The sequence below is a fragment of the Lithobates pipiens genome, unplaced genomic scaffold (assembly GCF_037356315.1).
Source record: "Lithobates pipiens isolate NorthernLeopardFrog02 unplaced genomic scaffold, aLitPip1_a1.2 Scaffold_28, whole genome shotgun sequence".
Taxonomy (NCBI): Eukaryota; Metazoa; Chordata; class Amphibia; order Anura; family Ranidae; genus Lithobates; species Lithobates pipiens.
The window spans coordinates 157,949,829-157,961,942 of NW_027507789.1; the positions used below are offsets into that span (position 1 = coordinate 157,949,829).

The 12,114-nt window shown below is 43.6% G+C and overlaps 1 protein-coding gene across 8 annotated transcripts in view; it reads left to right on the top strand.

Moving 5' to 3' along the window:
• Positions 1-12,114, top strand: part of CALCOCO2 (calcium binding and coiled-coil domain 2) — a 209,473-nt gene that overhangs the window by 145,528 nt on the left and 51,831 nt on the right. For all 8 annotated transcript variants that reach the window (XM_077459788.1, XM_077459784.1, XM_077459780.1 and 5 more), the window contains 3 exons: positions 4,616-4,723; positions 11,340-11,435; positions 11,627-11,695. In XM_077459788.1, coding sequence (XP_077315914.1) covers positions 4,616-4,723; positions 11,340-11,435; positions 11,627-11,695 — 273 coding nt within the window. The remainder of the gene's footprint in view (positions 1-4,615; positions 4,724-11,339; positions 11,436-11,626; positions 11,696-12,114) is intronic.

The window sequence follows — 12,114 nt, forward strand, 5'->3', positions numbered from 1 at the left end:
TTGGACACCTTTCCCACCAAAAATCCTCTGGCTTACTGGGTCTTGAGGATGGATCACTGGCCAGAGCTTGCACAGTATGCAATTGAGCTACTGGCCTGTCCTGCATACAGCGTTCTTTCGGAACGCACCTTCAGTGCTGCTGGTGGCTTTGTTACCGATCACAGGGTGCGCCTGTCCACCGAATCGGTTGATCAACTGACCTTCATAAAGATGAATCAGTCTTGGATCACCCACAGCTACCAAGCACCTGAAGCTGATGTAACTGAATAATTTTTTTTTGAAATATCACATCCCTTCAAGACTGCCTATGCTGATGCTGAGTGACTGTCCTGTTATGTTGATTGTCTATCCTCTTCCTCCTCCGCTGATATGTTAGAAGAACATTTTTGGTTCTGGGTGATGCCACCAGCCACCAGTTTAATTACAATTTTTGATGCAATGCTTTGCAGCAGGGCTCATTCCTGCACCACAACTAGAGTATATGGGAGAGGTTGCAGTGTCGTGGCACCAGCACCAGTTCCTAAGGCCCAATTTTTCAGCCCCTGTTTAACAGGGGCATGTAATTACAATTCTTGATATAATATTTCATAGCAGGGCCCGTTCCTGTGCCCACCGAGAGTAACTGTGAGGACTTATAGTGTTGTGGCACCAGCACCACAACCACCAAAGGCCCAATTTTTCTACCACTGTTCAACAATGGCATGTAATTACAATTCTTGATATAATCGTTCACAGCAGGGCGCTCCAGCGCCCACCAGGAGTCACTTTGAGGGCTTACAATGTTGTGGCAACACCAACACCTTGTTCCGCCATTTCTGCAGAGCATATAGGGCAGGCCCCTACTTTCAAACATCCAACCTACAAACGTCTCCTACTTGAAAACAGAAGGAGACAACAGGAAGTGAGATGAAAAAAGACGGACGGCAAAACAAATTATACAGGGGTGATGACCCTTTCCTATGTTTTCCAAAAAGCTTAAAAATAGATTTTTTGACTGGAGTTACATTTTAAAAATGTACCAGTTGAAAATTACAAACAGATTCTACTTAACACAACAAACCTACACAGTCCCTCTCTTGTTTTCACCGCCTGTATACTGCTGTTCTGAGTATATAGGGCCTGGGGTCCCCACGCCTTTCCTTTTTTTAATATGGATTGGGTACGGGGTTCCCCTTAATATCCGTACAAGACCCAAAGGGGCTGGTAATGGGCAGGGGGGGCTACCCATGCCATTTTTCTCAATGATTTTCATCCATATTGCTGGAACCAGATATTACATTAAAACCGCAAGCAGTTTTAAATGATTTTTTTTGCCATTAAATGTCATTTTGTGCAGGGACTGTTCTAAACACGGGAAACACGAGCCACTTCACAGGCATACTATAGACACCCCCCAGGCTTGATATTTAAAGGAATATTTCACTTTTTTTTTCACTTTAATCCTCATTAAAATCAGTGCTCGAGAAAAAACTGCAGTTTTTCAAAACATTTTAGGCATTGACCCATGTCCCCTGGGGCAGGAGCCAGGTCCCCAAACCCTTTTTAGGACAATATCTTGCATATTAGCCATTAAAATTAGCACTTTTTATTTCGAACGTTCGAGTCCCATAGACTTCAATGGGGTTCTAAAGTTCGTACGAATTTTCGGCCTGTTCGAAAGTTCTGGTGCGATCCGAACCGGGGGGGGGGGAGGGGGATGTTCGGCTCATCCCTAACAATTACATACAATGCTTCACTTTAAATGTTGCCCCACAGGATCAAAGTCCCCATACATTGAGTGTACTGTTATATACTGTGGTGTTTCTACTTTTCCACATTTTCTTCAATTCTGCATTTGCTGGGGATACTTTCGCCATAGGAAAATTCGCCTCAGCGCGTTTTCTGGGGGAACCAGGTTCTTCAGGAGGGATACGGGTGCAGTTTTGAAAACTAAAATCAAACAAAAAAATAGAGATTATCAACCATACATTAGAAATAAAGAAACCAACACCATATAACAATTTGAAGCTCACCAAACTCTCTGAGGGTCCACACAACAAGGGAGACGGAAACCAAGCAATGTTTCACAATGCTTCTACTTGGGCAGGCGTGGGGGCAGACAGAACAGCAACTACAAAAGGAGATTACAAATACAGTATCTCTCAAAAGTGAGTACACCCCTCACATTTTTGCAAATATTTTATTATATCTTTTCATGTGACAACACTGAAGAAATTACACTTTGCTACAATGTAAAGTAGTGAGTGTACAGCTTGTATAACAGTGTAAATTTTCTGTCCCCTCAAAATAACTCAACACACAGCCAATAATGTCTAAACCGCTGGCAACAAAAGTGAGTACACCCCTAAGTGAAAATGTCCAAATTTGGCCCAATTAGCCATTTTCCCTCACCGGTGTCATTTGACTCATTAGCGTTACAAGGTCTCAGGTATGAATGGGGAGCAGGTGTGTTAAATTTCGTGTTATCGCTCTCACTCTCTCATACTGGTCACTGGAAGTTCAACATGGCACCTTATGGCAAAATTACTCTCTGAGGATCTGAAAAAAAGAATTGTTGCTCTATATAAAGATGGCCTAGGCTATAAGAAGATTGCCAAGACCCTGAAACTGAGCTGCAGAATGATGGCCAAGACCATACAGCGGTTTAACAGGACATGTTCCACTCAGAACAGGCCTCGCCATGGTCGACCTAAGAAGTTGAGTGCGATGTGTGTGTGGGGGGGGGGGGGGGGGGGGGTCAGCCTGTCAGTGCTCAGACCATGCGCCGCACACTTTATCAAATTGGTCTGCATGGCTGTTGTCCCAGAAGGAAGCCTCTTCTAAAGATGATGCACAAGAAGGCCTGCATTTAGTTTGCTGAAGACAAGCAGACTAAGGACGTGGATTACTTTATCTTGGTCTGATGAGAACAAGCTAAACTTACTTGGTTTAGACAGTGTCAAGCGTGTGTGGCGGCAACCAGGAGAGGAGTACAAAGACAAGTGTGTCTTGCCTACAGTCAAGCATGGTGGTGGGAGTGTTATGGTCTGGGGCTGCATAAGTGCTGCCGGCACTGGGGAACTACAGTTCATTGAGGGAACCATGAATGCCAACATGTACTGTGACATACTGAAGCAGAGCATGATCCCCCTCCCTTTGGAGACTGAGCCACAGGGCAGTATTCCAACATGATAACGACCCCAAACACACCTCCAAGATGACCACTGCCTTGCTAAAGAAGCTGAGGGTACAGGTGCTGGACTGGCCAACAATGTCTCCAGACTTAAATCCTATTAAGTATCTGTGGGGCATCCTCAAACGGAAGGTGGAAGAGAGCAAAGTCTCTAACATACATCAGCTCTGTGATGTCGTGATGGAGGAGTGGAAGAGGACTCCAGTGGCAACCCGTGAAGCTCTGGTGAACTCCATGACAAAGAGGGATAAGGTAGTGCTGCAAAATAATGTCGGCCACACAAACTATTCACACTTTGGGCCCAATTTGGAAATTTTTACTAGGGGTGTACTCACTTTTGTTTCCAGCGATTTAGCCATTTATGGCTGTGTGTTGAGTTATTTTGAGGGGACAGCAAATTTACATTGTTACACAAGCTGTACAGTCACTACTTTACATAGTAACAAAATGTATAATTTCTTCAGTGTTGTCACATGAAAAGATATAATAAAATATTTACAAAAATGTGAGGGGTGTGCTCACTTTTGTGAGATACTGTATATCTAACATACGGCACTACTCATTCTTGTGCATATCAACGATGGGAAATACCCACTTAATAGTAAGGAGTCACTATTTCAATTAGATGTCCAATCATATAGTGAAGCAGAGAGATATACTGAGTTCCCTTACTATTCCCATAACCTTCCCTGCAACACCCAAGGTCATAAATCCTATGATAATGGGTAACCAAATAAAGTCAGGTTTATGAAGATATAAAGGCCTAATACTAAATATAAATATTAGATCTCCCACCACTTACTAAAAATTATAAGCTATAATATCGCACAGACTATTTTTTAAATGGGAGATCCATGCCCAGGGCCCATATTGTCCTAAATCTGAAACAACAGGGCCTGCGCTATTGATATTGCCCATAGAACTGAGAACTTCCTATTTTAAACATTTTCTTGTTTTGAAAGGACACAGGTATCACTATTGGATGACATTGCCCTAACAATGATTATGGGTCAGCATTGTAGAAACAGATCCTTGTTTACCAAAATGTCAAATACTGCCTAATTCTACTTTCGGATTCAAACTATCAGTTTCAAGGGGAGGACTGAATCACTTTGCACAGACAGTTCTTATTTTGGATACATAAATAATAAGTACGGACTAGTTTAATTTTTTCCAAATACGTAGCTGCTAGGAAATGATTGTTAAACTCAGGGTTGACTTGCCGCAGTCACTTTTAATCTATATATATATATATATATATATATATATATATATATATATATGTATATATATATATATATATAATAAGGCTATTGTGCAGTTGTGTGAAGATCATTTGTAAGGATACTTTTTATCTTCATTATCTTTATGATGTACCTACTAGGTCTCAAGATGGAGATAATTTGAAAAGTCTTATTAAACAAAAAATGTTTATCCTTTTAGACAGGGAAGTTACAGCACCTGGAGAGCAATTTAATGATGACTAGTACAATGCTCAAAACAGCAGAAGACAAGGTATCCAAACTAAATCAACAGCTGGCCTTACAGCAGGTAAGCACTTATAGTTATTTTAATTTAAAGTGGATGTAAATCTGATTTTTTTTGTCTGGCACAATATAGAGTATGGGATTTCAGATCAGATGTGCCCAGCCTTGCCACAAAGAGTTAATCCAGCTCTGAGCAATCCTCATATCTTTTTTCAGTGAAATAAAACAGACAAACTGTGAAATCTTTGTCCATTCTTCCCCCTTGCTGTGATTGACAGGTGATTTACATATCTCATGCACTAGCCTAAGACATACATTATTTTTTAATTCTCACCCCATTCCTTTCTTCAGCAGCTCTCCCAGGATTGGCTGTTCTACACCTCAGCATGATTTGGCATGCTGAAGTCATGTGGGGACTTTTCTGGATTTTGACTGGATGTTAGTGATCATAGTAGAAGTTCAGTGTAAGAAATACACAGGAGAAAACGCATGTTGATAAGGGGAGTGTAGAAATGGGCGGGGAGTCTACTGACATCACGACTCCACCTACTGAGCTCTAAAACAGACCCACCCACAAAATCTGCAGTTTTTTGGGTCTCATAGCAGACAGAGGGGAGACATTTGACAGATAAGTATCAACATCCAACCTCAGCCAGCAAATACATAAAGAGGATGTCCGCACCAACATACCGCAACCGCCAAAATTTTCACTATCCCCAATTACCGTAGACACCGCAAAAAACATCATTAATAAACTGCGTGACAGTACCTCACCTATTGACATCATCCCCACAAAACTACTGAAAGAATGCTCCGACATCGTGGCTCCAACCATAACCCACCTCATAAACCGATCATTCCACGAAGGGATTGTTCCCAGCATCCTCAAACAAGGCATTGTCAAACCTCTACTCAAGAAACCAAACCTGGACCCTCAGGATCCAAACAACCGTAGGCCGATTACAAGCCTCAACACCATTTCTAAGATCATGGAGAAAGCTGTAGTACATCAGCTACAACTTCACCTGGATACTCACAAACTCCTGGACCCGCTGCAATCAGGCTTCCGCCCGGGTCATGGAACAGAAACAGCTCTCCTCAAGATTTGGGATGACGCCCTCGAAGCAGCAGATGACGGAGAGCCGTGTCTCCTCGTACTGCTAGACCTAAGTGCAGCGTTTGATACAGTAGATCACAATACTCTACTCGTCCGCCTCACAGAAGTAGCCGGAGTCCAAGACATAGATCTCCATTGGTTCGCGTCCTTCCTAGGAAATCGGTCACAGACAGTGAAACTAGGAAAATTCCTCTCCGAAACTCGGGCAGTCACCTGCGGAGTCCCTCAAGGCTCTCCGTTGTCACCCGTTCTCTTCAACATTTACATTCGCCCACTCCTTCAAATCATCAGATGCTCAGATCTCTGCTTCCACTCTTACGCTGACGACACGCAACTTTATTTCCGGATCAATGGAAAAAAAGATCACCAACAACAACTTGAAAACTGCCTCAAATCAATAGAGGACTGGATGACCACCAACTCCCTCCAGCTGAACCAATCAAAGACAGAGCTTCTTATCTTACACCCAAATCATAAGCCCGCAACCAAAACCTCCTGGTCTCCACCAACCGTCTTTGGGCAGACTATCTCCCCAAAGACCAAAGCGAAGAGTCTCGGGGTTATTTTAGACGCACAAATGTCAATGGATGCGCAAATAGGATCTGTAGTCAGTCGATCTCACCATCTACTGCGCATGCTTCGCAGACTCATCCCTTTTATCCCAAAGAATGACAAAGCAGTGGTAGTTGGAACAATCATTAATTCAGGACTGGACTACGCAAACTCGCTTTACATAGGATTACCACAATATCAACTTGCGCGATTACAACTGATCCAAAACACGGCGGCAAGGCTGATAACAGGAAAAAAAACCCTGGGAATCCATTTCTCCTTCACTGAGGAGCTTACATTGGCTAACCGTAAAAAATCGGATCACGTTCAAGACCCTTTGCCTCACCCACAAATGCGTGCATAGAGAAGCTCCGCAATACCTAATGGAGAAAATAAATCATTACACACCAAACCGCAGTCTTCGATCAGCCAACAAAAACCTCCTCCTCGTGCCCAAAGCCCGGTATAAATCCAAGGGTGATCGGAGATTCGCTGTCCAAGGGCCTCTGCTATGGAATGCTCTACCAATCAACATCCGCCTGGAAGAAAATCACCTGGCTTTTAGGAAAAAACTCAAGACCTTCCTCTTTTAGCAGATGATCAAAGCTCGCCACAGCGCCTAGAGGCGATTCAGTTCGCATTGTGCGCTATATAAGTATTTCATTCATTCATTCATTCATAAGTATAGCCTCCTGCATGTATATCCTTCTAGATAACCAATATTGCAGTAGTTTAGAAAGGATGAGAGTGGGTTTACATCCACTTTAATGTGCTGGTATACATTGGGAGGGCAAAAAACATTTGTTTTTCATGGACAGATGGATGCCAAAAAAGTAATTTGTCCAAGAGTACAGAACAGAGGTGGAACTTTTATGGGTCCTGCTAGAGGTAGTCCTGTGGGCGCTAGCTGTGAGAAATAGTTTGTGGTCCTGTAATCCACACTAGTCTTTATGGACAGCATACTGACAGGATTGGTACCAGCTGATTGACAAAAAGCCCACGTGGTACCAATATTCAAAAAAGGGCAGAGATATATTCCTGAAAACGACAGGCCTGTCAGTATAACATCGATAGTATGTAAACTATTAGAGGGAATGATAAGGGACTATATCCAAGAATTTGCTGATGAAAACAGTACCATTAGTAGCAATCAGCATGGGTTTACAAAAGATTGTTCTTGCCAAACCAACCTGTTAACATTTACCAAGGAAGTAAGCTGCCGTCTAGATAAAGGAAGGCCTGTGGATATGGTGTATCTGGATTTTGCAGATGACACAAAAATAAGTAGAGTAGCAGCACACACACTCACAGCAGGATATAGAAACTTTACAAGAAAATCTGAATAAAAAAATTGGGATGGGCAACTACATGGCAAATTAGGTTTAATGTTGAAAATTTAAAGTACTACTACTAAAGTAGTAGTAGTTTAAAGTAGTTAAAGACAGACTCAGCAATAGCATGCAATGCCAAGCTGCATCAAGCAAAGCTAGCAGACCAGTGGAGGAACTACCAGGGTCACAACAGTCACACTTGCGACTGGGCCCTGGCATTCCGCCACTGTAAGGGGGCCCCAAAACTGCACAAAAGATTCCGGTCCGGCGCCTGATGGAGCGGCTGCTGGTACTCTCACCTGTGGCGCTTGGCTCCAGTGATTGACTCACAGCTCGTGAAGGGTGTTTCTGTTCCCACATGCTGCAATTACTCTGTACGGTCATCTCCCCCTACCCCCCCCCCCACCTCACACACTAATGGCCCGTACACACGATCCGAATATCGTACAACAGATCGTACAACTTTTTTCGCTTAATAGTCGCAAGTATAAATTAAATAGGTTACTAAAGTCTCAAATTCTCGTACGACAAAAAATAAAAATAAAATCTGAAGTGATGCCATGTGTTTTAATGTATTTGTATTGTATTTTCGGACGACAACTATACGGACTAAACAAAAATCGTACGATCTGGTTTCATACAAGGAAAATTTTCGTGCTTGTCCGGTTGAATAACATCGGATGAATTGTCATGATCGGCTCTCGAAAGCTCTGTACTAATGATCCGATTATCGTACAATCGTGACAAAAGTGGTATTTTTACGTCTGATTTTCGGGTTGGGTGTACTGGCCATAACACACGGACTAAAGGCCCCGCCCTCTCCTCCTAAACTCGCATGTCACAGACAGGAGGAGGAGGGGGAGGAGAATGGACACAGCATTAACAGGACAGGACATGCTGATCATACTAAATCTGAATGCTCGGCTTTTGCAGGGGTAGGAGACACAGGGAAGGAGACTCAGAGAAGGGGGCAAGTTGTCAAAGAAGAATACTAGTAGTGTTTTGGGGGGGGGGGGGGGGGGGATAAGAGGATGCTGTATGTGCTAGGGGGACATTTTGGAGGGGAGAAAACTTGTGTTGGGGGGGCAGATTTTTTTATTCAAACCCCCCCAGCACAATTTCTCTCCTCTCTGAAAGTGTCCCCTAGCACATAGAGCATCCTCTTATCCCGCACCGCCCCCCCCCCCCAAAAAATCAATGCAAGTATTCTTTGACAACTTACCCCCGTCCTCCCTTCTTCAAAGGAAAACTGGCTGCTATTGAGGAGACAATCGTAGTGTCTGGGATCCTGGAACCTAGCTGGAAATTCAGGCCAATTGCTCCAGATGCCTATGCTAGTGCCCCCCTGTCAGGCAAGTTAGTGGAGCCAAGTGCCTGAACTTTTTTTTGGCAATGGGCTCCAAGACTCAGGGCCAGTTCACACCACGAATCACATAGGAACGTGCTGTGCGTTCCTTTGCAGTTCACATGCCTTCCAGGTACTGTGCGATTTCAGTCCTTTCATTTGAATGGGCTAAAACTGTGTTGGTCTGCACCAAGAGTTATGCACGCACAGCAAAGGATTGCATGGTACTGCTGATCATACGATCTGGTGCAGGCAAACACCACATTTGCGACCTGGATTTGGGGAGTCATTAACCATTTGGTGCACATATATTTGGCGCATATTTGCATGAATTGTGATCAATAGCATTGTGCCAAGAGTGCATGCCCTGCATGCCCCCTTCACAGTTACCGGCATCTACGGTAACCAGATCACGTGATCGTCAGGAGGTACAGCGTAAAGAGGTTAAGTTGACAACCACTACAAATCGCTATGGCAGTGCATTTTGAATGCAGTGTGGGAAACGCACGCAAAATGCAGGTTTCCCTCACAGCATTCTGGTATAAACAGACCCTTAGTCCGGATACACAGGATTTAATTTGTATCTCAGGAAGGTCCCACCTCAACCAGGACAGTTGGGAAGTATAGACTTGTATTAGAAGGGGAGAGGCTTTTGTGACAGAACTGGGGAGAGTACTTATGCTGGCATGGGGGGAAGAGGATTCATTTCATGCTGGGGAGGATGGGGGAGAGGATTTGACCCAGGATGGGGGGGGGGGTGGGGGCTTGTGCTTGAAGGGAGGAGAGGATCTTTGCTAGAGGTGGGGAGAGGATTTTTGTTGAGAGGGGGATTACGTAACACCGCATCACAAACACGGGCATAATGTGAAGGCGGTACCAGCATGGCCGTAGACATTAGGGGTGGGGGGGTTGCATTGTGGAGGGGTGGCAGGTGGACAGTGGAGTGGAAGGGCATCAAAAATGCACCTTCGCCTCTGTAGCCAAAAATTCTTGCACTGGCTCTTTTGGTCCTGACAACTGCCACCTGACTCGCCCCCCCCCCCAACACCCCCCACCGCTGCCAGCCGAATGCTGCCAGTCTGACCTTCCAATCTCCATCAGTGTCCCCAGTGTGACCCGCTTACTGTCAGAGCTCTCCTCCTTCACCGCTGCAGCTCATATTCCTGGAGTCAGCAACAGGTATGTTGGTTCTCCTGTCATGGGTGATCTGCTCAGGGTCCGTTAATTGAGCCTGTCAGTAGCCCCCTCAGCCCCTCCTAATACTTACCTAAGCCCGATCTCGATCTAGTGATGTGCACAAGACTCAAGGTTCTCCTCGGTCTCTTCCTCCTGACTGGCTGAGATGCAGCAGTATGAGCCATTTGCTCCCGCTGCTGTCTATCACAGCCAGTGAGGCAGGAGCATGGGGCGGGGCTCAGCCACACTCTCTGTGCCTTATAGATGCAGAGAGCCAGCTCAGGAGCACGCGTGCGCGGCTTCCTTATGGGGGCACTCGGCAAGAGGGAGGAGTCCGGAGTACCTGTGGGGGACCTGAGAAGAGGAGGATTGTGGCTACTCTGTTTAAAACCACTGCACAGAGCAGGTAAGTATACCATGTTTGTTTTTTAATAAACTTTTTTTCCTGTACAATTACTTTAAGCTGCTTAGGGGGTGTTTCACTGTTAGGGCTGCAAGGATGTGGAACTCTCTTCCACAATCGGTGGTGTCAGCAGGAAGTATTGATCATTTTAAAAGACTCTTGGACGTGCATCTTAGTGAACACAATATACAGGTATATGGGAAATAATTTTTGATACACATACACCAAGTACACAGGTTGAACTGGATGTATTTGTGTCTTTATGCAACCTTTTGAACTATGAAACAAATGACCATGGATGAACTTTCTGGTTTTAATGCAGTTGCCTTCTGGCATTAAAAATAATTAAGCTCCATTAACCTGTGTTTTATCGGTTGCAATCTTCAGGGTACAAGTGCCCAAAGATTTTGAAGCGGGGTCATTGCCAATAAATACAGTACTTAATATTGTACCCAGCAGAGTATTGGCTGAGGTTCACAGGTTCAGACTATTTCTCTTTCCTCTTTTCTACTCCTTTTTTTTTTCTTGATCTCCTCGTAATGTTGTTGAGCCAAATATTGGAGGGGTCCGTGTGACCTTGTTTTTCAGAAGTTGTGGCATTTATTGATAGCTGATTGTGTCTTATGGCTAGATATTTTGGATGCACAATGAAACTTATCAATGTTCTTCTGGATGTATGATGCATATCCTTTGGTTATATCGTTAATCTTGTATAATAAATATATTGATCATAAAATAATTATGCTCATATTACAGAAGGAATTTGCAACTAAAGATGAAGAAATGAAAAAATTACATTTAGATATTACTCATTTTCAAGCCAATGAAGTCAAGCTGAAAGACAACTTTGAGGTAATTGTACCTCTTTTCTTCCTTGGTCTAGAACCTTTTTAGATTCCCCTACACCTTTGCAAAGATAATTGGTGCAAGGAGAAAAAAATATATAAATAAACCAGCTTGTGTTTCATAAACTGTGTTTTTTTATTCTAGCTTTAACTACTTGCTATATGACAGATACTAATAATATATATTTTATACAAAAGGAGCATATGCGGATAATGGCGGATGAAAAGAAGGCAAAGACAGAATTAGAACAAATAGTGAACAGACAGGTAAGAGAGTATAGTATACATGGTGTTCACAACTTACTATTAAAAAACATTGTTTTTACACTAGGACCAAGCACCAAGCTAGTCTATGGACTATCTCACATAGGTTGTGTCCAGTCCAGCCCAGAACTTTGCAGACCCAGATTTGATCTATGGACAGCCAGATGTAAACAGACTTGCATCTGTTTACATCAAACTATCCCTGATCTGTCATGTTTAGGTTGGAAAAAATGAAAAAAGAGCACACTTTTTCCAATTTTTTTTATAGACCTAGACAGACTCGGAGGTAATTGGATGTAAACAGACGCATTTAAATTTATGCCAGCCATCTGGGCTGCTACAGTGGTGATGGAGGCGTGCAGCTGAGGTGGTATCCTCTTACGCTGTCAGCAAGTTCCACTCTGTGTATTAGGAGTGCCGAC